The sequence below is a fragment of the Trichosurus vulpecula genome, chromosome 2 (assembly GCF_011100635.1).
Source record: "Trichosurus vulpecula isolate mTriVul1 chromosome 2, mTriVul1.pri, whole genome shotgun sequence".
In the NCBI taxonomy this organism is placed as follows: Eukaryota; Metazoa; Chordata; class Mammalia; order Diprotodontia; family Phalangeridae; genus Trichosurus; species Trichosurus vulpecula.
Window position 1 is genome coordinate 291,281,503 of NC_050574.1, and position 27,354 is coordinate 291,308,856.

Sequence of the window (27,354 nt, forward strand, 5' to 3'; positions counted from 1 at the left end):
ATTAGCTCTTTGTCATGAGATAAGAGACTGATGCCCTGGAAGGGCAGCTGCCACTCTGACTACCAACTCTCTTGTTCCCGAGGGAAATCAGATTTAAATTTGTTGTTGAGTGGTTTCAGTTCTGTCTAACTCTTCATGATCCCATTTGAGGTTTTCTTGGCAAAGATAATGGAGTGGTTTGCCATTTGCTTCTCCAGCTCACTTTTACAGATGAGGAAATGGAGGCAAACAGGGTTAAGTGACTACCCAGGGTTACACAGCTAGTAATTGTCTGAGGCCAAATTTGAAATCAGGAAGATGAATCTTTCTGAGTCTAGACCTGGCATTCTATACACTGTGCCACCTAACTGCCCCTCAGATTTAAATAGCTTGGATGAAACAGCTCTGGGTTGGAAGACAAGAGAGAAAAAGATTCTAGTCCCTGCTCCTACACTAACTCTGCATCTTTCTTTTCTATTTTGTAAAATGAGGGGTTTGGATGAGAGGATCTCTAGTTCCCTTTCTGTTTTTACTGTCTTCAAATCTATAAGATTTGGATTTATTTGACTGTGACCTTGGGCAAGTGACTTCCCCCTCTGGGTTTCAGTTTTCTTCCCTCTTAAATGGAGGAGTTTGACCAGATGTTCCTTAATGAACCTTCTAGCTTTAAAATGACACTTTGAGGGAACCATAGGGGTTAGTTTAAAGCCCAGTTACAGTCCACTCTCCAAAAGCGTCCATCTTCTTTCTTTTACTGCTCCACCTCCCATCCCTAGTAGCTAGGCTTAGATGCCAAATGTGAAGAAACAACTTACCTTAGCACCTAGGTAACAGGAATAATCATTTTATATAGTATGTGTTTTTTATTCATTATTTAATCCACAAGGATTTATTAAGTGCATACTATGTGCCAGGTACTGTGCTAGTTATTGTGCATGCCTTAACTTTCCAATTATACTATAAGGTCGTTGAAAAGAGGGACTGTTTTTGCCTTTGTGTATTGAATGCTCAGCATACAGTAGGCCTTCAATAAATGTCTGTTGATGAGAATGGTTTTTGTTCTAGTCCTCCTGTGTCACATATGGCCCCTGAAACATTCTCCTGTTTTCAATGGCCAATGTCTCAGTGCACCAAAGGTGGCTGTATCAATCAAGAATTTGCCTGCTTCCAGTAAATACCAAACAAAGGAGAAATGAATTGCTCTTTGAAATCTTTATAAAGCTCTACAATAAGAAACAAATGTCACTGGAGCTGTTCCAGGACTATTCAAGAATTAAGGATTGAGAAGGGAAACAGAGAGAAAAACATGATTGTAAAATGTTTCAGGAAGATCTTTCAGGAAGTTCAAATCTCTGCTAAATTAGGCATTGAGACCAGCTGTCCCAGAAGATTTTGGTTTTTACCAAATGAATGTAGAAGAATGAAAACACCTTGTAAATGAAAAAATCCCAGATTTTGTTATTCCTGTTTACCTGGGGAAGGTGGGAGGAAAGCGGTGTCATAATTGTTATATTGTTCATGAGTCAACTTTTTGAGGTCAAACCACATTTGCCTCACAAAAAAGTTGAATTAGCATGCCATTTTTATTATGTTTAGAAATAGTCTAGGAATACAGAGATCACAAGTCATTTGCAGATTTGGAAGAATTCACTGATGGAACAGTTTGGTCCTGGTGCCATTTGCAGAGAAGCTTGTTAATGACTTATTTGATTTCTCCTTCTGAGACTGGTCTATTGAGGTTAGGTTTCTTGTTTTCTAAGTTCAAGTTTTTTTTTTGTAGATATTTTCTCTTTTACTTTATGTTTCCATTTGTATAAAGAATATACATATCTCTGACTTTCTAAGGATCTATTGATGTAGACCATCATTTACAACCCCCCTCCCAAAACCAATCACAAAATAACTTATAATTTTAGAGTGTTGCCTGTGGCATAGAAAGGTTAAATGACCTGCCCATGGTCATGAAGCTAATGAGTATCAGAGGTGGAATTTGAACCCTGATCTTTCAATCTTCAAGTATGATATTCTATTGATTATGCCACTCTGTTGCTCAGATTGCCGATAGTTTTCTTTAGCAATAATCATCAACACTTATTAAATTTCCCAATTGCTTATCAGTATTATGGATATTCTTGGCAGCAATGTTTGGAAAGGACAGCTGGTGAAGCAACTAGGGAAGAGCAGGGCAACTAGAATGGTGAATTACCTGATGTCAGTTCATTGGGACATGAAAACTGTCATTGAGTACAAATTGGTCCATCATGTGAGAGGTTAGATTTGTTCTCTTGGGCCTTAGGGGGCATACAGAGGAGCAGTGAATGGATGGAAATTACAAAGAGGCAAATTTAGGCTGTAGGTAAGAAAAAACTCACTTATGTTAGTAGGAGCCTCAGCCACTATGCTCTGGTCTTTTCCACCTCTCCAACAAGTGCCTTGCCCTCTGTCACTATAGTCGTCACTTTTCCAGATCCTCTTTATGTTTTGTTTTCCTCTTTTGGAATGTAATCCCTTTGAGAATAGGGACTGTTTTGTTTTCTTGTTTTGGTATCTCCAGCACTTAGTGCAATGCTTGGTGCAGAGTATAAGTACTTAATAAAGGTGCTATCTATACACAGATTCTCTTCTTCCCCCCACCCCCCACCCCCCATTCAAGTTATCCAAAAGCAAAATGGGCAGCCTGGGGAAGTAGTAGGTTCTCTTTCATTGAAGGTTTGCCTAAAGCTATGTTGTAGAGGTAATTCCATTTGAGATGGGAATTGGACTAGTTGGCCACTGAACTCCCTCCCAACTCTGAAATTGTCTTTTTTGTAGCCAGTGCAAATGCTTAAGTAGAGTTATTTTGCATTTTTACACCCATTAGCATAACATAGAGATGATCTTGCAAAAAAAAAAAAAGGAGAGGGGAGGGGGGGCCTTATTTCCTTACTGTTTAAAAGATTGTATCAGTCAAAGGGGAAGGGGAGCTATGTGCATGTGTTAAGGGTGAGATGATGCTGTGGCACAGGATAGTGATATTATTCTCATTGAGCTCTTTAGTAATTTTATTTATTTTTGTGTTTCTATAGCTCATGTGGCCACAACTGCAGTGATTTCCAGAGTTCTATGATAGGTAACTAGGTGGTATAGTTGATAGAGTGCTGGTCCTAGAGTCAGGGTAGCCCCGAGTTTAAATCCTGCTTTAGACACTTATTGGCTGTGTGACCTTGGGCAAGTCTTAAAACTGTTTTGGCATCAGTTTACTCATCTGTGAAATAAAGGTTCTGAACTTGATGGTCTGTAAGGTTCCTTCCAGCTCTAAACGTAATACTTTATGATCCTAATAAAGACTTGTCATCCTGATGATTGAATAGTGCCCGGCACATAGCAGGTGCATAATAAATGCTTGTTGACTTGACTTGTCCTCTGACCTTCCACCAAAATCTTCCTAGAATGCCTTATTATGACATGAAAGTGACCCTTGCTTCCCAAAGGCTATTCGAGCTGAGTGCAGACTATGGCTGGTCTCTTCTACCTGGGAAGGCTTTAAGTATGGACCCAATGACATCTGTTGCCTGAGGACCAGCTTAGCTAAGTTTGGAGAAGGTGATCCAATGAACTTGAACAGAAACTGGGGCCTAGGAACCCAGATATAGAGTCCATTACAGGGGAAATCAAAGGGTTGAGAATGTCAAATTAAGGAGACAGAGGGAAAAATAGGGAGCAGATTTAAGAATCAATACAAAGGGGAGCCATGGCTCAGGCTCTTGTAATGCTTGTGCCCAGCTTGGCACTTGAGGCAGCTAGATGATACAATGGTTAGAGCACTAGGCCTGGAGTCAATAAGACCCAAATTCAAATCCCTCCTGAGACATTAATAGTTTTGTGATCCTAGGCAAGTCACTTAATCTCTGTCTGGCCCAGTTTCCTCAACTATAAAATAAGGATGATGGTAACACTTATCTCCCAGGGTTATTAGGAAAACTAAATGAGATGACATTTATAAAGTCCTTAACACAGTGCCTGGAACATAGTAAGGACTTAAAAATTACTTGTTTCCTTCTTTTCATTTCATCATTTGTGAATAATTCCCATGTACAATTGCAATTCCTAGTTGTTGACCTTCTATACCTTTATCAGCAGGGTAGGGTGAGAAGCACGTATTATGTTGACCAAGGAGCTCTGTGTCTGTGTGTTATGGACATTATTAATATTAGAGGCACCATTGGAACACGCCATTTTGACCTCAAGAGACAAGATGGCTCTGAAGCATGTCATCCAACCGATCCTTTATATTACAAAGTGAAGACAGGTTGCACAGTTCTCCAATATTAGCAGCTATTTACAAAATTTAAATCTTCAAATGACTCATGAAAAATTTACTTTTAATGATCTTGCAAGATCATTAAATGTTTTCAGGGCTGTGAGGAACCTGATCATGGCATGTGTTTGGTTGCATATTGCCTCTAATATAAAACAAACACTCCTCTCTTTGACATTTACACCCTTTCCTAACCTGGTCCTGGCCTAACTTTCCAGGCTTATTTTGCTTTGCTCTCCCTCATGCCCTCTAAAATGGTGATCTTGCTATTAATCATACACGTATGCTGTCTTCCATCTCTGCATCTTTGTACAGTCTGTTCCCCGTGCCTGGAGGATCTTCCTTCCTCACTTCTACCTCTTAGAATTCCTAACTTCCCTTAGAGCTCAGCTTAAGTGCCACCTCCTAAAGAGGTCTTTTCTGACTTCCTCCAGCTATATCTCCAACCCCAACCCAAACCATCTTGTCTATGTTTTATATAGACTTTGGCCTCATTTTTCTCATTTGTAAAATGATAGGGTCGCACAAGATAATCACCAACATCCCTTTGAACTCTAACATTCTGATATTTTACTTGATTTGTCTTAGGCAAATGGCCAAGTGATGCTACTGAGGATTTTGATTATAATTCAATAATAAGATTTTTGCAAAAATAAGTGCTCCGGGCAACGTTTCAAATGGCATGCTTATATCATCATTGATATAGTGCCCCCTACGAACACCACAATTTCCTTTGTAAAATGGTGTTACTTATTAAAAAATTGATATGACTCCCTACATTTGGGTACAAACCAAGTATTTATGGATTTACATTTCTGTAACAGACTTAGATTTCCAGAGCTGTCAGATTCTGTTCTGGAGTCAAACTTAAATTGAAACAATGGGATAAAAATCAGGCACTAAGTTGCTAAGATCTGGGCCACTTTGGTAGCCTTAAAGCATATCCACTTGTGCAGTACTTTACCTTTAATAAAATAACTAGCCAGTTCCAGTTGTGGATTCTGGAAAGTGAGAGAGCTAATGCTTGCTTTTTGCTGTGTCCTATTTATGCTATGTGCTGTGCACAAAACATACTTTTTACAAATAGGATTCAGAAAACAGGAGGATAAGGATGAAATTCTAAGCAGGCTCCTGTTGTGTTAATGATGGCTTATTATTACTCTGTGAATAAAGTTCGGGGATACAGTCCTTCCCAGGGCCAGATTTCTAGCTCACCCTTGGGCCTAATTATTTGCAAATTGGATTGCTTGGAGGCTCCTTCTCCTTCCTTGCTTTCTACTATTAGCAAATCCTGGCCCCAGTGAAGGCTTCTCTCCTTTGCTTCTGATGTTTAATTTCTCTAACTTGCACTGGAATCCAAAATGCTCCATTTATTTAGCCTACCTTAATATACACCAATAACCTGTGGTGAGGACTAGGTCAGTTCCTAACGGCAGAATAATAAATGCCCAAATTGGTTCCAGGGAAAAAAATGTTTTTTTAATTGGCATCTCAAACTACAGTTTCATCTTTTAAAATGCTGCTCTTTGAAGGTAAACATTTTTCCTAATAACCCTGAGAAATCTCCCTTCCAATCTCTCGGCAAATGCAAAGTTTATCAGGGAGACAAAGGAACTCAGCTGTCTGGAGGTCCTCCTTTGACATAACACATGTTTTTGTAGGTTCTATGCTGCATCAGTTGCTTATAGGGAACTAGTAGGTCCAGAAAACCTAATGGGAAGAAGGGCACCAACCTTGCTGTTGTGATGGAGCTGCACCCATCCTTCGTAGCCATATCTCTGTGGAGAGTAGAAAAGCACAATTAAATACTCAAAAGGTAGAAATGGAAACAAATCCATAATTCATAGAAACATTCAATTCAAGGAACATGGCATTTAAATTCCTGAAAGCAAATAACAATTAGTATGACATGAACTAAATATTAAAATAGAAATGAACTAAAATACTTGAATAGATCTGTAATGTTATTGATCCAGAAGTTCCTTTCAACACAACTCATCCACACCTGTCCATCCTGTGTATGATAGTCTTGATCCTCCTATAAGTTTGACAGGAAGTCCTCCTCATGTGCTGGAGGTCTTTCTTGCTCTCTCCTGACATCACAAGGGCACCAGTGGAATAATTCTGGGTGTGTTCCTGTCATTCGCTCCCTCCCCATGTAGCCAGCCCATCTTCTCTTCCTTGGCAAAGATATTAGAGTGATTTGCCATTTTCTTCTCCAGATCATTTTACAAATGAAGAACCGAGGCAAACAGGTTAAGCGATTGGCCCAGGGTCACAAAGCTAGAAAGTGTTTGAGGCCAGATTTGAGCTCACGAAGATGAATTTTCATGACTCCAAGCCCAGTACTCTATCTACTGTGCCACCTAACTGACTTTAAAACACGTTACAAATATCAGCTTTTGTTATCATAGCAGATAACCTAGCCTCCTATTTTATTGAGATTGTGGTCAGGTAGGTGGTGCTGTGGATAGAGCCCTGGGACTGGAGTCAGGAAGACTTGAATTCAGATCAGTCCTCAGACACTAATTAGCAGTTCAGTCCTGGGCAAGTAGCTTAACCTCTGTCTGCCTTTCCCATTTCTTTTTTTTTTTTAATTATTGTTTATTTATTTATTTAATATTTTTAGTTTTCAGCATTGATTTCCACAAGAGTTTGAATTACACATTTTCTCCCCATTTCTACCCTCCCCCCCACTCCAAGATGGCATATATTCTGATTGCTCCATTCCCCAGTCAGCCCTCCATTCTGTCACCCCACTCCCCCGACTCCATCCCATTTTCCCTTACTTTCTTGTAGGGCAAGATAGATTTCTATGTACCATTCCCTATGTATCTTATTTCCTAGTTGCATGCAAAAACTTTTTTTTGAACATCTGCTTTTAAAACTTTGAGTTCCAAATTCTCTCCCCTCTTCCCTCCCCACCCATCCTCCCTAAGAAGGCAAGCAATTCAACATAGGCCACATGTGCATCATTATGCAAAACCCTTCCACAATACTCATGTTGTGAAAGACTAACTATATTTTGATCCTTCCTATCCTATCCCCCTTTATTCAATTTTCTCCCTTGACCTTGTCCCTTTTCAAAAGTGTTTGCTTTTGATTACCTCCTCCCCCCATCTGCCCTCCCTTCTATCATCACCCCTTTTTATCTCCCTCTTCCTTCTTTCCTGTGGGGTAAGATACCCAATTGAGTGTGTATGTTATTCCCTCCTCAGGTCAAATCCGATGAGAGCAAGATTCACTCATTCCCCCTCACCTGTCCCCTCTTCCCTTCCAACAGAACTGCTTTTTCTTGCCACTTTTATGTGTGATAATTTACTCCATTCTATCTCTCCCTTTCTCCCTCTCTCAATATATTCCTTTCTCATCCCTTGATTTTTAAAATTTTTTTTAGATATCATCCCTTCATATTCCACTCACCCTGTGCCATCTGTCTATACATATACATACATACATACATATATATATACATACATACATATATATATATATACACATACATACATATATATATACATACATACATATATATATATATATCTATATATATATACACACATACACATATATGTATATTCCCTTCAACTACCCTAATACTGAGGTATCATGAATTATACAAATCATCTTTCCATGTAGGAATGTAAACAAAACAGTTCAACTTTAGTAAGTCCCTTATGATTTCTCTTTCTTGCTTACCTTTTTATGCTTCTCTTGATTCTTGTGTTTGAAAGTCAAATTTTCTATTCAGCTCTGGTCTTTTCACTGAGAAAGCTTGAAAGTCCTCTATTTTATTGAAAATCCATATTTTGCTTTGAAGCATGATACTCAGTTTTGCTGGGTAGGTGATTTTTGGTTTTAATCCTAGCTCCACTGACCTCCAGAATATCATATTCCAAGCTCTTTGATTCCTTAATGTAGAAGCTGCTAGATCTTGTATTATCCTGATTATGTTTCCACAATACTCAAATTGTTTCTTTCTGGCTGCTTGCAGTATTTTCTCCTTGATCTAGGAGTTCTGGAATTTGGCAACAGTGTTCCTAGGAGTTTTCTTTTTGGGATCTTTTTGAGGAGGCAATTGGTGGATTCTTTCAATTTCTATTTTACCCTCTGGCTCTAGAATATTAGGGCAATTTTCCTTGACACTTTCTTGAAAGATGATATCTAGGTTCTTTTTTTGATCATGGCTTTCAGGTAGTCCAATAATTTTTAAATTATCTCTCCTGGATCTATTTTCCATGTGAGTGGTTTTTCCAATGAGATATTTCACATTGTCTTCTACTTTTTCATTCCTTTGGTTCTGTTTTATAATATCTTGATTTCTCATAAAGTCACTGGCTTCCATTTGCTACAATCTAATTTTTAAGGTAGTTATTTTCTTCACTGGTCTTTTGGACCTCCTTTTCCATTTGGCTAATTGTGCCTTTCAAGGCATTCTTCTCCTCATTGGCTTTTTGGAGTTCTTTTGCCATTTGAGTTAGTCTATTTTTTAAGGTGTTATTTCCTTCAGTATTTTTTTGGGTCTCCTTTAACAAGTCATTGACTTGTTTTTCATGGTTTTCTTGCATCACTCTCATTTCTCTTCCCAATTTTTCCTCTACTTCTCTAACTTGCTTTTCCAAATCCTTTTTGAGCTCTTCCATGTCCTGAGACCAGTTGATGTTTTTCTTGGAGGCTTTTGATGTAGGCTCTTTGACTTTGTTGACTTCTTCTGGCTTTATATTTTGATCTTTTTTGTCACCAAAGAAAGATTCCGAAGTCTGAGTCAGAATCTGAGTCCATTTTCGCTGCCTGTCCATGTTCCCAGACAACTACTTGAGCCTTGAGTTTTTCAGCGGGGTATGACTGCTTGTAGAGTAGAGAGTACTTTGTCCCAAGCTTGAGAGACTGTGCTGTTGTTTTCAGAGCTATTTCTACACAGCAAGCTCTGCCACACCAGCGCTCCTCCTCCCCCAAGGAGGGACTGGGACTCAGATCTAAGCAGGCTCTGCACTCCTGCTCTGATCTACCACTTAACTCCTCCCATCAGGTGGTCCTGGGGATGGAAGCAACTGCAGCTGTAGCTCTGTAAGCAGCCTCAGAGCTGCACCACCTCCAGTGTGCCTCCCCCTCTCCCCCCCCACCCCAGGGCAGTGGCCAACTGTGAACTCCTTTCACTGGGTCCCTGCAGTTTTTCCCACTAACCTTCTCTGTTGTCTTTGGTGTTCATGGGTTGAGAAGTCTGGTAACTGCCACAGATCACTGATTCAGGGTGCTAAGGCCTATTTTGCCCACCTGGATCCCAGTCTGGTTAGTCTGGGTGCAACCCATGCTGGGCTCTGCTCCACTTCGTTCCCAGCATGGTGTAATAGACCTTACCCAGTGACCATCCAGGCTGTCCTGGGCTGAAGCCCTGCTTCCCTCTGCTATTTCGTGGGTTCTGCAGCTCTAGAATTTGTTCAGAGCCATTTTTATAGGTGTTTGGAGGGTCCTGGGGGACAGCTTTGGGCAAGTCCCTGCTTTCCAGCGCCATCTTGGCTGCGCCCCTTCCTTTCCCATTTCTTCAAATATAAAATGCAGATGATAATAGTAGCTGTCTCTCAGGGTCCATAAAACACTTAGCATAATGCCTGACACATAGTAGGTGCTATGTAAATACTAGCTGTTATTATCATTATTATTATTATAATAAGACCTCCAGAGAAACAGATCTCATTCATAGTAAACTCCTTTTGACTCTACCCAGAATTACAGCAGCCAGGCACACATAAAATAATAGCAGGGAAGGTGGTGGAGGAAAATTCTAGACCTCTGCAGCAAAGCCACTGTAAATTTCAGGGAACCTTTGCAGCCATCCATTTCCTCATTCTCTCAGAAATCCTTCAATGTCTTGGGCTATCCAGACTAAGATATGCCTGCATTGACTGGCTTCTAGATGTGGGTGGAGTCTGTGATGACTGTTTTCAGGTGTTCAGTCTTAGCAAGGCGGCTCCTTCCCCTCCACTCCATGCTCCCCTTTGGTTATTTTTCCTCCCCTTTAATGCAGGACTCCAGTTGAACTCCACTCACACTTGTTGATAGCATTCTTTGGATTTTTCCTCTGTGGACTACCCCATGGCATTTAACAAGTTCAAAGAACTTTACAGAATCTTTGCAGGCATTTGTGGCCAATACAGACTTTCAAGGCATTTTAATTTGGTGCTTTAACTTCAAATGAATATAACAGCTTGTGTTGGTAAGTGAAATGGGGTCTTAGCACTTAGTTCAACCAAGTGCCCTGAAATAGTTACTTGTACATTAATCTTTCATAAATTGAATCTTTTTTACAAGCGCTCACCACTTAAATAGTAACGGCTTACATTTATGCAGTGGTTTAAAGTTTATGAAGAACTTTCTTCACAACAACCCTGGGATCTATGTGACATAAATATTATTATTTCCTTTCTGTAGATGAGGAAACAGAGGCTCAGAGAGATGACTTTTTCAAGGTTCAAAGATATAACTAAGGCAGAGTGACTGGGGCTTTGTCCCAGCACACTAAATTTAGAGGGTGCCAAAAGTATTCAAAAGACCGTAGAAACAACGGCTTAGTAGCTAGTTTGCCAGATAATTGATATATGGAACTGTGACTAGGCAGAGCTGCAATTTTTTGCCCCCAATACTTCAAATGATAGCACCCTTTGTACTCTTTTCTCCACATGCAAAAATTCCTAGGGGCACTGCAAAAGCCACATAGCAAATCAGAGAAAGAGCCCAAATTCAAAGGACATTTATAGTGAACTCTTTCTGTAAGGTTAATACCAAATAACCTCTAATTTATTTTCTTTGTGAAAACCAAACTTTCATGGATGGTATTACATAAAACCATGATACGTTTATTATGTTTTCTTTCTAAAAACTGAAAGCAGCAAAAGATAATAATTATTAATCAGCAATCAATTAGTAATTAGCAGATGAGAATATACATATATAAATTTGAAACAACATCCTTAGATTTGCTTGATTTCCTTTGAGCATATTAGAGAGGGGATTCTTACACGCTGAGGTTGTCTTCTATATCATTTTTTTGTGAGTCATAAGACCAAGATCATACAGTTAGTGGGGACCATGGAAGTCTCTCTCATTTGACAGAGAAGGAAATGGAGGCCCAGAGAGGTTATGTGACTTGCCCAATGTCATAGGGGTGGTAAGTGGCAGTGCCAAGATTTGAACCCAACTTCTTCTGTCTCTCAATCCAAGACTCTTTCCACAGCAACAAATATCTCACACAATTCTCACTGTTATTATTTTTTTTGTCAGAATCTTTCTTTTTGGTGCAGATGGACCTTAGTGAATTTGTAATAACCCAAATGCAGTCCCATGAAATCTGTCTCTCCTCAGCAGGGATATTTCCCAAAGTCTCAGCAATAACTACTAGGCACAATAACACTATTTTCCAGAAAAGATGAAAAGCACATCCTAACTGTCTCTTTGATCCTTCTCATTTGCAAACAGCTAATGATTAGCCAATGCCCTGTTGATTCTGCCTGCCCCCTTTCCTCCCTTCAGCTACAAAGTGAAGGTCACCTTGGCTTGCCTATTAATATTTAAAAAGTAAAGATGGGCTTAAAAGAGGCATCGATTCTTTCAACGACGCCTGAGGTTCTAAAATGATACCTAAGACCAGATTATTCTTTTAATGCCTTTCTTAAGAAGCTTGCAAAAAAAAATGGAAAAGAAAAAGAAAGAAATGGCAAGAAAAGCAGATGAAAGAGAGGGAAGAAATATTCTGTAGTTGCACTGAATACTTCAAGAAATATTTTAAAAATAAAGGAAAGTCTTTAATGTTACATCTAATATGCTTTATACTGTAACTTCCCTAGGGTCCTTGAAGAAGTCAAGCATGATATCAAATTTATTTGTGTCTCTGGCATCTTTATTTGTTCCATTTACCCAAGTTTGCATATGCATTTAATGTAATTGAATTTCTGGCTTTGTGCCTAGTCATTGAATTTTTTATTGATATCTGTGCTCATAATTAGAAAACTGTTATAGAATAAGTTTGATAGTTTGATCCATTGCTTGGAAATCAAGCTGAAGCCTTTGAAGAAAAACCTTTATGGACTGACAAGGAAGACATTCAGGAGAACATTGTGGGATATCTTGAAGCATGTAGTACAAAGAGGACTAGACCAATAGAAGATCTGGATTCTTTTAAAAAATGTTTACTTATTAAAATTTTAATTTATGGAATAAAATGAGCATTTCCATAACATAGTATAATAAAAAGAAGATTGCAAACGAAACTGCAAATCATTATGTACAACTTGCTATCCCTTTTTAATATATAATAAAGTTATCATGTGATTTTCTATTTGCATCCAGAGAAAGAACTGTTAAATAGAAGTAGGGGGGCAGCTAGGTGCTGTGGTGAATACAGCACCAACCCTGGAGTCAGGAGGACTTGAGTTCAAATCCGACTTCAGACACTTGACAATTACTAGCTGTGTGACCTTGGGCAAGTCACTTAACCCCGAGTGCCTTGCCTTCCCCCCTCCAAAAAAAATAAATAGAAGTAGGTATATAATGATTTTATACACACACACACACACACAGACACACACACTCACATACACATTTGTGTCATGGTAGCCATCTCTAGGGTGGGGGTGGAGGTGGGAGAAAAAGAAAAAAAAATATCTGGATTCTACTACAGGTCTAAGACACACAGATGATGTACGATGATGAGCAAATGGAAAGCCTACTGATTTTGGAGTCAGGGCACCTGGGTTCCAATTCTTTTCTTTCCACTTCTTTCTTCCCTAGTGTGGGGTGCTAATTAGCAGAGGCAGTGGGCATGAAAGCAGCTGGTCACATAATGACACTTAATGTCATGATTGAAAGGGAACAGGGGAAAGTTGGACATGAGGCCAGTATTGCATGTATTGCGGAAATTATTCCAGGTATACAGCTGTGACCTTCCCTCATCCCCTTATCTGCCCCCTATCAGCTTATGGGAATAATCTCCCCCAATATAAAAGCCTCTAACTTCTGGTTACAGAAGTCTGTAATTTGTAGTCTTAGAGAGTTATTTGAGGCTCGCAGAGTTTAAGTGACTTGTCTGTGATTAGAATGACAAGCACAGAATATGAATCCAGACCTTCCTGGCTCATGCCCAACATCCTATCCGCTACATTGGGCTGTACCTCCTCTTAGAAATCCAGGTCAGACTCTTTTCCCTTAGAATATTGTTGATAACTCTCTTGTCACTTGCTCCATTTGACTTTACTTATTTACTTACTTGTTTTGTCTTCCCTACTGGAATATAAGCTCCTTGAGGGTAAAAATTCATCTTAGTACCTTATAGTAGCCAGGACAGCGTAAATACTGAATGAATTTAAATGTTGCCCTTTAATTAGCGGCCAACCCACGAGGTTAAACTGGGAGGTTTATAAGGTAGTAGGGGGAGTGGGGATGGTTATAGACTGCTTTCAGTCCTGAGTTTCTGGGAGGTATGGAGAATTGGGTACATAAAATGGATTAGCATATATTGTGACTCATTCAGTAACTGCTCCCATTGGCCAGAATCAGAGAAAGGAGCTCATAGAGTCATAGATTTACTGCAGAAAGAGACCTTACAGGCTATTGAGTCCAGCCGTTCATTTTATAGATGAGCAAAGTAAGGCATGTAGCGTTTAAATGACTGGTCCAAGGTCACACAGTTAATAAGTGTCTAAAGCAGGAATTGATTCCAGGTCTTCCTGAGCCCAAGTCCAGTACCCTATCCACTACTCCACACTGCCTCAATCAGAGTGGGATTAGCAGAAGCAGAACTGCCTAGTTGTCTTCCCTTATTCTGACACATTTGAATATCTTCTTATTCTTACATTTGTCGTCCTGGCACTGGCCATCTTAAGAAAATCAGCAAAGTCACACCTCCTCCACAGTCTCCCACCTGCTGACCTTGGTTAATTATCAGTGAGATCAAATCTGTTTTCCACATCTGTCCTACAGTTACACAGTGTTCTCATGCTACCATCCAGTTGTTCAAAGTCCTTTCCTGACTCAGGCTTACTTTCCTTTCCCATGTGTATTCCTTTTCTAAAATGATTTTCTTCCCTAGAATCGAAGAGCTTTAAAACGACAAAGAACTTACATCTAATAAAGGTCCTATCCATCATTTTATAGATCAGAGGAGGTAAAGACACTAGCTGTGGGACCCCGGGCAAATTACTTAACCTTCGTTTGACTCAGTTTTCTCATCCATAAAATGGGAAGAATCACAGCATCTACTTCCCATGGTTGTTGTGAAGATCAAATGGGATAGTAATTGTAGAGTGCTTGGCACAGTGCTTGCACCTGGTAAGCTCCGTGTAATGTTAGCTATTAACAGTACAATGACAATGATTATGATGACATGGCCAAGGTCACACCTTGAGTTAATGGAAAAGCCTGGATTAAGACCTTAGACTCCTAATATATAGAGGAGTGGTTTTTTTCCTTTCAACTATTTATGAAGCATCCATGTATGCTTTATGGAGCAGATAGAATCTCTTCCTATAAAAATTCTTATTCCCTTAGGGTACAATCTCTGCTAAATGATAGAAGGAAAGCATGCAGACTAAATTCATTCATACTAAGATGTGAATGACTGTTAAGTATTACCACATTCTTAAAATGGATCGTGTTTTCTTCCCAGAGCATTTAAAAATATCATTAGCAAATGGTCCTTTAATATATAGAATTTCAGGCAGGTACAAAGCAAAGGTTTTCTAGTATTATTGGGGGGAAATTTTGAGGCAGGGGCCATTTTAGTGCCTGCTTAAATGATACCCGCGGGCAAAATTGGGACAATTCTTACTCCTGGACCCTGTTCTTGAGAGTCTTTGACCCTCTTCCCTTCTACTCAAATGAAAATTGGTTTGTAAAAATTCCTTAAAACCACTGCCATCAGCTCCCTGACCTTAGGAACATGGGGCCTGGGATTTTCTCATCTTCTTTCTGCTTCTGAAATGTTGCAGATTCTATGTAAGTGTTGGTCTGGCTCTCTACATTTGGAAGCAATCAACAACGATAGATCTTGTGGACCATTTCAGAGACTCTCACCTGTGTGATATTTCAGGGCAGGATAATGAGAGGGAGCTGTTGTTGGGAGTTCTTAGGATTTACTTCCCAATGGGTGGCTCTGTACAACATGAAAGGTCTTAAAATCTGCCGTAAAAGTCCGGTATCCAGAATCTAGCTTTGGAATTTCATGGTACTGGACTGCACTATAGAGAACTGAGTTCACTGTTCATTGTTCTTGGTGTTTTGTATGAATCAAACCAGATGCTCCTACTATCTAAGCTATTCAAGGAAAAATGAAAAAAAAAAAGCAAACCAAAACCGTGATGCCCCAGCCATAAAAACAGCAATAAAATTACTAATATTTCCTAGCTCTAAATGCATTGAATACTATCCCCCAAGCAGCTATACCTAACTGCTCCTGTCTCAACAACTTATGAATTGAGAGCTTTTGGTGCTTGTATTTCATGAAATCATTAATATCAAAGAGAATCTACTTATCCTTCAGGAATACACAACCAGGGCAAAAGGACCCTAAGGAGCAAGTTTTCAGCAGAGATGTCATAGTCACATTATTTTTGTTTAGTTTTTGTTATTAACTGGGAAGGAGGTAGTGAGGAAACAGCTTTCAAAGACCTCTACTGATGGTAGTTAAAGAAATGTATAGTCAGGATTTGTAGCTTTTCTTAAAATTTTTAAAAATTGATATTTTGTTTATACATCAAATTCATTTGAAACTAAGAATAAAAAAGGAAGAGAAAAACAAAGCATTTGAGCAAAACCAACCATTCCTTCAATATAGTCTGGTAGTATAGGCAATATTTCACACCCATGGTCTCCCACTTCTGTAAAGAAGAGAGGAAGGTACATTTTCTTATCTCTTCTCTAGGGTCAAAATTCTAGGTCATAATTTCATTGTTTTAAGTTTCTTTTTCCTTTTTCCCCACGTGTTGTTAGAGTAGTTTTTCTGTGTTCTTTTCCTAGTTCTGGTCTACAACATTTCAAAAGGGGCCATTTCAGAATTTTAATCTCTTGGCTGCTAGTATTGGGGAGTCACGTGCTCCTGAGTAATTAATTCTTAGAGGTAGGTAAAATTTTGAGCTTTCACCTGTATCATTATATAAAAGAAAATTTAGGATTACCAATCCTCTGGAGCACAAGGATAGGGAAAAAAATAATTTCACTTGTGCCTGGAATAAAATTTAAATGAGATTTTGGAGTTAATTTATTTTTTTCTTAACTTGGATTAGAGAAGGTAGACTATTCTTAGTGATGTAAAAGTTCTAGAAGATTGCATGCTGTATTTTATAAAGAGAGAGAAAGGCTTTCCCAGCTTAAGCTAAGCTGAAAACCATTTTAATTTCATTAAAAAAAACTACTTCTCTTCCTGGCTTCATTAAAGAATATTCATTCACAAGTTCATTGTGAAAAAAAGGAAAGGCAAATTTTGGACTTTAGGAAACCCCACAGTGTACTCTTTAGACAAACCTTTATGTCCTCTATTTTAGTTTCTGAGATTGTAGCTTCTTCATAACAAATCTATCAAGCATAAGGCAAATAGAAAGGCAAACTAGACAGGAATAGGATTTAGAGTTGGCAGAGACTTTGGACTCAGAGGCTGTCGAATCCAGCCCCCTCATTTCCAGATGGGGAAAAACCAGTGCCCAGAAAGGAGAGCTGGGATTTGAACCCAGGTTTTCTTCATATAGAATCAGAAAACAGGTTTCAGATCCTGGCTCTATGACTTTCTTCCTGTCTGACCTGGTGCAGACAACCTTTCTAGGCTTTCATTTTCCGCACCTGTAAAATGAAAATGTTGGACTCCATGATATGGGAGAACACTCTCAGTTTCTAATCTTATCATCTGAAGTTCTGCCAAAAGCAATGGGCAAAAGATGAAAAGCCCGTGCACCACTCTCTAAAAAACTATTACCCAAACCTTGTAAAACAGCCAGGCTTTTTATGTTCTGGGAAGATGACGCAAATGAATTTGATGGTCATTTACTTGAAAATCCCAATTTTCAATTCTGCAGCTGTGACACATCCCTGTGCATCTGTTTGTTCATTTACAATCTGAATTAAACCAAATAAAGCTGCTTGACTTCTGCTAAACAGATCTGTGATCCACAGGGGGTGAGATTTGGCAATAATAAATAATAATAATAATAATGATAATAATTTGAAAAGTAGTAAAGTTCTGATTTTTCACAAATTGTTTCTCAGAACAAATGTCAGAGTCATGGAAAACAAACTTAGAATCAATAACAATTAAATCACACAAAATTAAGGAAACCTAATATTTTATTCCCACAGAAAAAGAGAAGATTATAACATAAACATGGAAAAATCACAGAGGGGAATAGGAGTTCAGTGAGGTCATTGAAAGTTACCTTTTTCAGGTCAGGCAATTCTTTAGGCAAAATATGACTGTGGATATCAATTTTCATCTCCAAAGTTTCCACTGAAGACAAACGTTAAAAAGATGTTGTTTCGTCCAGTGATACCTGTGCAGGCCATTGAGTTAATCAAGTTACTTGAATTTCTACAAAGATTTATCCTCCCTAGCCAACCAATAGCTTGTGTTTCTTGAGCTGGAATCTCATTGGAGCTGTCCCATTCGAGTTAAAAGTCTTCACTGTTTGTCAGATCTGCTATGGGTCAGCAACCCTTAAAGCAATTCTCCCTGTGCTAATTGTTAAAATCTGGACTCTGGCTCACCTCACCGGGTTAAAAATAAAGTAGGCTACTTCAGGTTACAGTAGGATGAAAAAATATGCTTAGGATCATAGAAATAGAAGGGACCCTAGAGGTTGTCTAGTTCAAGTCCCTCCATTTTACAGATGAAGAAAGTAAGGCCCAGGGAGGTTAAGTGATTTGCCCAAGGTTGCACAAGAAACAAGAATCAGTGGTAGGATTTAAATCCAAGTTCTCTGATTCCAGAACCAGTCTTCTTTCCACTGTACGAAACTGGTTTAAAAAGGAATTTATTTTTTAAAAAATATAGCAGGTTAGAAACATTTTGGAGGATCTTCCAATTATTTGAGGAGTTCATTTTTTCTATCTGTTCTATCTTTGTCAATGGATGAAGGTAATGCATGTAGGATAAAAGTTTCTGTTTTAGAACACTATGTAATTAGGTGGATTTGATGTAGAGATTGACCAAGAGTCAGGAGCTGAAGCTGACTTCAAGGTTTTTGAGAAATAGGTATATTTTTTTTCTATTCTCATTCATTAATCATGAGAAATTTTTCAAAAATTCTATTCAGAAAATTCTATTTAGACTCTCATTTCTCATTTGTCTTTTTGTTAGTTTTGTTTAGGCTTGCAAAAGACACATTCAGTTTCCCAACTATTCTAGTTTTGCTGCTTATTTTCCCCTATAATTCAATTAGCTTTTCCTTTAAATACTTAGATGCTATGCCATTTGGCACACATATATTTGCCACTGATATTATTTAATTATCTGCGCTACCTTTAAGCATATTGTAATTTCCTTGCTTATCACCTCTAACATTTCAATTTTTAGTTTTGCCTGTCTGAGACTGTCATTACTAGCCCCTGCTTTTTTGAATCCTCCTGAAGCATAATAAATTCTGTTCCCAGTGCCTGTGAATCTTTATTTTTCAAGTTGGTTTCTGCTTTCTAATACATTCTGCTACCCTCTTCTGTTGTATGGGTGAGTTAATTGTACATTTCTCTACATTCTAACCTTGCTGACTTTTCTCCTTCTTTACAAAGAAGAAAGGGGTGAAGGAACAGAAGTAATTATCAAACCAGACATCTATAACCAAAGTGTACTGTCCCTATTCCTTTGCCTTTCTTCTCTTTACCAAGTCCAGACTCTGCTTTCTGATTTTTACAAACTCTATCTTTTATAGCTTTCCTTTATAATCTGAAGGTGAAGTTGACTTTGTGACTCTTTCCTCTCTGACTCTCCTCCCTCTTATAACTGTTCTTTCTTCTTTCCCTGTCTGTACTTGCTTCCCCATTGAATTTAACATATTTCTATACCAAACTACATGTGTTTATGTGTATATGTTTAAGCCTCCTTTGTCCATTTCAGATACAAATGAGTCAGGATCATGAGAGATGTCCATTTCCCCACCCTTCTATGTTTGTATACTCTTTTTCTCATACATTCTTTTTATGTGAAAAAAATGGGTTCTTCCTCTATCTTCCTCACCCTGCTTGGCTCCCCCTGCTCCCCCACTCCCTCCCCCCCCCCCCCCCCCCCCGCAGCGTATTCTTTTTCTCTCCCTTTTGTTTCCTTTCTTAAGGCTATTATAATAGAACAAAGTGGCCACCAGGTCCTATGTTTTTGTCTTAACTCCGTTTGTGATCCTTAAAGACATCAGGATTCTGATAGAACACTTGCCTCTTCTCCCTTATTACAATATGAACAAATAATCACCATTTAGCCCATTCCAATTGTTCAAATGCATTTACTTTTCCTAGGTTTCTCTGAACTCCTGTGTTTGCATTTTGGTTTCTATTCAGCTCTGCGGGGGGCCCTCCCCCCTTTTTTGAGTCAATAATACTTGAAAGTCTTCTATTTAAGATCCATTCCCCAGCCCTCCATTTCACTCCCACCCCCACCCCATAGACTTAAAAACAGTTTAAAAGAGTGGCATTCCTGGTTGTAAACCTTTATCTTTTGCCTTGTTGAATATCATATTCCAGATTTTCTCTTTTTCAAGTAGTTGCAACATAGTCTTGTGTGACTTAAATCCTTTCTGGTTGCTTACAATATTTTTGTTTTGAGGTGAAAGTTTTGGATTTGGGGGAAGCTAGGTGATGCAATGGATAGAGTGCTAGCCTGGAGTCAGGAAAACTCATCTTTTTGAGTTCAAATCCAGCCTCAGATACTTATTAGCAGTGTGACCCTGGGCAAGTCACTTAACCCTGTTTCAGTGGTGGGATTCAGCTGGTTCAAACCCATTTGGTAGAACCGGTACCTAATTTTAGGTTTAGTTCCTTGAACCAGTGGTTAGCAAAGGCGGGGCTTCGTCAATGGGAGTGGTGCCTCGACTCAGTTCCATGGAGAACTGGTTGTTAATTCATTAGCCTCATTTTCCTCATCTGTAAAATGAGTTAGAGAAGAAAATGGCAAACCATGCCAGTGTCTTTGCCAAGAGAACCCCAAATGGGGTCATAAAGAGGCAGACACAAGTGGAAAATGACTCAACAACAATTCCTGGGTGTTTTTCACTTTGAAGTTTCATTTATAAGGTGATCAGTAGGTTCTTCCTATTTTCACTTTGCCCACTGGTTCCATTAAATCTTGTTAGTTTTCATTGATATTTTCTTGAAATATACTACTCTGGCTCTTATCTATCTATCTATCTATCTATCTATCTATCTATCTATCTATCTGTCTATCTATTGTCTATCATCTATCTATCCGTCATGGCTTTCAAGGATTCAGTTTATTCCTAAACTTTCTCTCTCTGTAACCTATTTTCCAGCTTAGATGCCTTTGATAATAATATACTTTACATTTTCTTCTTTATAAAAACTTTTGAATTTTTTCAAATATTTTTTGTTGCCGCATGTGGTCATTGAGTTTTTTGCTCCATTCAATTTTCAGAGCGCCATTACTCAGGTTAGATTTCTCATTCTTTGTTCTAAGCTATATATTTTCTGTTTTTTCCCTCAAATTTTCATTCATTTCTAATTTCATTTTTATTTCTTGCTTCGTTTCTTCTAGCCATTATGGCTAGTACATTTCCCCCCCTCTAAGTCTCTGCTTATAATTTTTGTGGGGTTACTCTCTTCTTCTGGTCTAGTTTTTGGGCATTTCCTAACTTGTAGTATTTCTTCATTGTGTTTATCATTTTCTTTGGTTTACTCATAATTTCAGCATTAGATCTTGATTAGGGTTTTGTTCTCAGGCTAGTCACCTAAGGTACTATTGGATGGATTAGGTAGTCTGGTTTGGTCTCATCCCCTCTATAGCCATTGGTTAGAACCCTCAATGGCACAACCCTGGCACAACCCCTCTGCCATCCTTTGCCAAATTCAGATTGTTATTTTGTGTAGTTATGAATGGATAGAGGAGTTTACATCTGCTTCTTTAAAAAATTGTCTTTTTGGTGTCCTTTTTAGGTATTTGCTGATGTTTAGCTGGGAGAGCTGGGCTTCTGTATGACTTTTCAGGTCAACATATTATTCAGAAACTTTTGATCTAATGTTTCTATCTTGGGTGAAAGGAATGTTCATGTTGTGACTAACAGGAATGAGAAATTTAGAAAGGAGAATGTTGGGGAAGATGATGTGTTTAGTTTGGGCTTGTTCAGTTTGAAGTCACAGTATGAGTTACTCCAGTGGAGACCTTCCAGAGCATTTGGAAATATGGACTGGAGTATAGTGATGACTGACTCTGTCAGTTTAAAAATCGTCATCCTGTCTCTAACTTTTATTTTCTGATTACTCTGATACTCCATTGGATCTGTGACTTCACTGGCATGGCTACTCCCTCCAGTGATACAGATAACAATCCATCTATGCCTGCTTATTCTATACAGCTCTTTCCTCCCAGAAATTCACCACCAGAAGCCCATGTTGGGATTTTTTTAGTATCTCTGACCTATTGTCTATATCAATGACCTATTTTCTTCTGGCCTTTCCCTGTCTGAAGCAAATGGTTCTTCCCAGATATGCTGGCATCATTACTTGGACCATAGAAGGTGCTCTGTGGCAGCCTATGGCTAGTCCTACTTCAAGCAAGGCCAGAGCAAAAATACAGTGGGGAAGAGGCCAGACTGTAGGAAATTCGGGAGGGAATGGTGAGAAGCAGAGGCAGGCATTGCTGAGTTCTAGGAGGTTGACAGCTAAAAAAAAAAGAAGCAGGATGATAGCTAATGGCCGCCTAATAGGGTTGAACAAAAGTTTTATTGTTTGCTTTTCAAATTTATTCATTCATTCAACAAGATTTATTAATTACCTATCTGTCAGCCTCTTTGATAGGCAACATTGATACAAAAACAACACTATCCCTGCCTTACAGGAGCTTACGTTATATCAGAGGAAACAACTTAAATAAATACAAAATAATTGAGCATCTTTGAAGGCAACAGAGCAGGCTATGGAGAATAAATGGAAAGTGCCAGAAAAGGGAAGGGAGATAGTTGGGGGGAGCAAGGAGGGCTGACCCTAGACCACATTATGAAGTAGGCAACCTTTGTACTTACAATAATTACCTCACCAGTTGTTGTGTGGATCAAAGAGATGATGCATGTAAAGCATTTGGCACTATCATAAGGTCTTTGGAATTCACAGATCACCTTTCCTGCTTCCTTCTGCTCCGCTCTTCTGTTTTCCATACCAGTCACTCCTCGGTTCAGTTTGAGTTTAAGTCACCATAGCCCACTTTCATGTAGTAGTGGATAGGAGCTAGCAATGGAGTCAGGGTTGAAGTCTCGCCTCTGACACCAATTGTTTGTGTGACTTTGATTTCCTGAAGCCACACCAACCAGGTGGGATTGCTCCATTTTATGGGTAAGGTTCTGCGCATTATTCTATGGAGGACTCAAGAGGTGATAACATTCAGAACAGAGTTGGAGGCAGAGATATACCCAAGATGGCACAAGTAGGGCTTTGTCCTAGATGCCAATAAATTTAAAGGGCCATGTAACCTTTTCTTTCCAAGGGCTTATTGCATCCTCAACACCTGGCATCATAGAGTTTGTCAGGGGGTGCAATGGATTATAAAATCAGAAAGGTGCGTTGGGGCCAGGCTGTAAAGGATTTTGAGTGTCAAAAAAGGTTATATTTGATCTTAGAGGCTATAGGCATTCTTTTCTTCTCACAGCTCTTTACCTTTCTGCCTCAGTGGAAGGTTTTGGCCTTTTGCCACTTGCCCTCCCCTCTCTCTCCATTGTAAGCTTGAATAGGGAGAGATAGGGGCCTATGGCTCAAACCTGCCTGAGGACAAGAATGGTAGTGATAGAGTGGAAGGGACCTCGGGTGAACAGGAGGAAAGGACCTCCTTTAATGCTGAACCTCTTGGGGCCCCTGCGTGGGTCCCTCATCCTCATCTAGCTAGAAAAAACAAATTAATGAAAATAGGGAGCTATGAGATGATTTGTCAGGGGAAGTTCGCCCCTGCCAACTTGTCTGCCTCACACTGTTGTCCTGAGGTATTAATCTCCTCCTTCCACCATTCAACTGCAGGCACCTTTCTAAAAATCCATAGTTTTAGTTCTGGGTGGAGAGCTTGATGTTAGTCTCTAGGAATGATATTCTCTTCCTCTGAGACACTAGGGAATGATGGGAGGACAGGTATAAGGACAGCAATAGGTGGGGAGGAAGTTAATGGAACTCATTGCATTACTGCAACCACCACTTAGAACTGGCTGTTACCATGGAGAATAGTGTAAGTGGTAGTCAGACAAATGCTTCAAAGAAAGAGAATTAAGAAGAAGCTGGAAGTCAGGGCTGGCTGGGCAGTGCAATGCCCGAAACATTCACATGCTAGCAAGGCCCTTGATGGCTCACAAATTAATAAATGTTTGTCCAGCTTGGTACCTTGTTTTCGTCAACAGTGAACTCACTTTAGTACCTGACCCTGGGCTTTGCCTCTCATTGGTTCATGTGGACTTGCATGATCCTGTTTCTCTTTTAGACACTGTTTAACTGCTTTTTGGCAGTGTGGGGTAGTAGGGAGAGCGCTGAGTGTGGAGTTGGGAGAACCAGACTTGATTCCTTGCCCTGACATTTATTAACTACGTGATGCTGGACACAGTTTTTCTGTGTCAGTTTCTTCACCCGTAAAATGAAGATAATGGTACTTTGCTACCTACCTTTCAGGGTTGTTGTGAGAAAAGGACTTTATAAATCTCAAAGCTCTATGTAAGTGTTTTGTTATCTGATGCCTAGCACAATGCCTGGCACATAATGGGCACCAATTAAATGCTTCTTGACTTGCTTATCGTTGTGGACATTTAGTTCCATGATGCATGTTCCAGCGTATTGGGCTTAGCTCATTCTCATGATAGTTCTGCCCACCCTACTTGCTCAGGAACTTACTGTGATCAACTTCCATTACTTTCCATCTGGCTCTTTCACCCCTGCCCTGTTGCCCTAAATGAGAACGCATTCACCAACTCTATTGAACCCTCTGAGTCACATCCTATGATGAGTCCTCTCCCCAGGACCACCTAAAGGCAGTAATATAGATCATATCCATCCATTCTATGCAGTGGGAGGTAAATGCATCTTCTGAGACTGAAATGGCAAGGGCAGGAAAGGGGGAAAGGGCTAAGGAGAAGATGAAGAATGGCAGCCACAACCAGTAGGAAGTCAAATGTCAAGAAGATTTAATGTGTTAGGTCTGCCCCACTGTTCAAAGCCAACAGGGGACTCGCTCATTACAACCACACATATCCCCCACACACAAAGTCACACATAGACACATACTGATCATCATCAATAGTGTGGTTTTTGAACATAAAAGTAATGTCTTGTATTTTCTTTTTAGGTAGCTAGTCATAAATTCATAAGGTTTTCTTGTCTCATTCTGACACCTTACATGCAATGTGGGGGAGCTCTACAGTAATCCTATTTCACCAAATTTGCCACCATAACTGAGTAAATAACCGAACTACCCCAGAAAACCAGGCTTCTGCAATATTGTTAATTTTCTTTTATTTTCCCTCTCTGCTGCTGGAACTCAGATATAAGGCTCAGTTCAGGAGCTCAGCTGATTGTATTATTGTCTTGTCACCTCAGAGTAACTTAATAAGGCTCTGTACCCTGCAGAAAGAAGCTATTACTGATACATAGGGAAAAGCAGGGGCTCACTCACAACCGAATGCAGGCATGTCAACTTGACAGCCAGTGTGGAGCTTGCATCTTTCTGTCTATTTCATTTTTTTGCTTTGAGTCATGGCTCAGACCCCTCTTCTCTTTCTATTGAGCCTCTCCAATCACTGTTTCCATAATCTATGTCTAATTCAGGAATGAGGTGGTATGGATTTGCATAATGGGCAATTACATACCACTCATTCATAACACAAAAGGTTAGCATTGTCAATCAGTCTGGTACAATTACATTGCAGGGGAGGTGAGAGATTGAAAAAAAATGACTTAGTTAAATCCAGCACTTGAAGTTTGTTTAAAAACAGAATGAATCCTACCAATAGACACACATGTGGACTCTCTTAAAAGACTTGATGGTGCACAATAAGCATGGTTATTTCCCCTGGAGAACTAAGACTGGGCTGTCTTAAACATATGCAAGGACCCCTTTATAGGGTCGTGTGGGTAGTGTAATGAGTAGAATACTTTCCTTTTCATATTCATTCACAAATGTTGCAGTTTCATTCTTGGTTTCCACATTGGGGTATGTCTAGAGTAGAGGGAGGAGAACGATAGGAGAAACTCAGAGAGTTCATTGCTGATGATAAAAAACCTTCAAGGGATTTCATGCAAATTATTTAATTTCATGCTTAGAACAACCCTGTGAAATAGGTAATAAAGTCTGACATTTATGTAGGACTTTAAAGTTTGCAAAGTGCTTTATATACATTATCTATCTTGATCCTCACAATGAATATATGAAGTAAATGCTACACACAATATCACCTCCAATTTATTGTTGTTTTTGTTCAGTCATTCAGTCAAGTCCAACTCTTCAAGACCCCATGGACCATAGCACACCAGGTGCTTCTATCTTCCACTATCTGCCCAAGTCTGTCCAAGTTCACATTCATTGCTTCCATGACACCATCTATCCATTCCATCCTCTGCTATCCCCTTCTCCTTTTGAGATCAATCTTTCCCAACATTAGGGTTTGTTCTAATGAGCCCTGTCTTCTCATTATGTGGCAAAGTAAGCTTCAGCTTCAGTATTTGTCCTTCCAATGAATATTCTGAATCAATTTATTTAAGTATTGACTGATTTGATCTCCTTGCTGTCCAAGGGACTCTCAAAAGTCTTTTCCAGCACAATTTGAATGTGTCAATTTTGCGGCACTCAGCCTTCCTTATAGTCCAACTCTCACAGCCATATCTTACTACTGGAAAAAGCATAGCTTTGACTATACAGACCTTAGTTGGAAAGGTGATAGCTCTGCTTTTTAGTATTCTGTCCAGATTTGTCATAGCGTTCTTTCCAAGGAGCAAGTGTCTTTTAATTTCCTAACTACAGTTGCCATCTGCAGTGATCTTTGAGTCCAAGAATATAAAATCTGACACTGCTCCCATTTCTTCTCTCTCTGTTTGCCAGGAAGTGATGGGACTAGTTGCCATGATCTTAGTTTTTTTTTAACATTAAGCTTCAAATTAATTTTTATAGTCTCCTCTATTGCTCTCATCAAGAGGTTTTTTAATTCTTCATTTTCTGCCATCAGAACGGTATTGTCTACATATCTGAGACTGTTGATATTTCTCTTGGCAACCTTAGTTCCAGCTTTTGATTCATCCACTCTGACATTTCTCATAATGTTCTTTGTATATAAGCTAAAAAAAAAACATCAAAAAAACAAAATAAAACATACACACCAAAAAACAAACAAACAAACAAAAAAACCCAAACCCAAAAACCTTTAAAACATTTCACGTAAATTTCATGCTTAGAACAACAGATCAGAAAAGTGAGGGTTGGAAAGGTCACCTGTATAGTCTCTGCAACTGATATTTACTGTCCGGGGTGAAAATCTTGCTGCATTGGAATGTTGTTTTCTCTCCTCTCACCACTTTCTGTAGTTCCCTTCAGATTCCAGTAGATGGTGGTCACTCCTTGCAGGCACTCCTTGCTGTCTGCCTCTTATGATTCAATCTTAAAGAGCTTGCAACTCCATCTACTATAGCTTAGCTTCTTGGTCAGTGTCATGCTTGCAACTTTCTCACAGTTCTTTTAGGTGTGAGTCCTCATAGAATGATCTCTCTATAGTTCCTGCCTTTCCTAAGTCTGTTTATAGCTTGAAAATATAATTCAGAAGCAGAAAACCTGTTTTCCTTTGAAAATCTTCTTTTGTATACTTAGTTCACATAGGCCCCTGCCCTCTTACTCTCTCAGGATCCTACGGGACTGCTCTCTTCTAGCACTGTTCAAA

The 27,354-nt window shown here is 39.2% G+C and overlaps 2 protein-coding genes across 3 annotated transcripts in view; one reads left to right on the plus strand and one right to left on the minus strand.

Annotated features, from left to right (window-relative positions):
- Positions 1-17,895, minus strand: part of ACMSD (aminocarboxymuconate semialdehyde decarboxylase) — an 86,268-nt gene extending 68,373 nt beyond the window's left edge. For both annotated transcript variants that reach the window (XM_036744569.1, XM_036744568.1), the window contains exons 1-2: positions 17,689-17,895; positions 6,010-6,054 (exon numbers count right to left, since the gene is read on the minus strand). In XM_036744569.1, the coding sequence (XP_036600464.1) occupies positions 6,010-6,054; positions 17,689-17,745 (102 nt within the window). In that variant the 5' untranslated portion in view covers positions 17,746-17,895. The remainder of the gene's footprint in view (positions 1-6,009; positions 6,055-17,688) is intronic.
- The window catches only part of TMEM163 (transmembrane protein 163), a 411,947-nt gene continuing 397,937 nt past the window's right edge, over positions 13,345-27,354 (plus strand). The window contains exon 1 of the mRNA XM_036744571.1: positions 13,345-13,458. Within this exon, the coding sequence (XP_036600466.1) occupies positions 13,383-13,458 (76 nt within the window). The 5' untranslated portion in view covers positions 13,345-13,382. The remainder of the gene's footprint in view (positions 13,459-27,354) is intronic.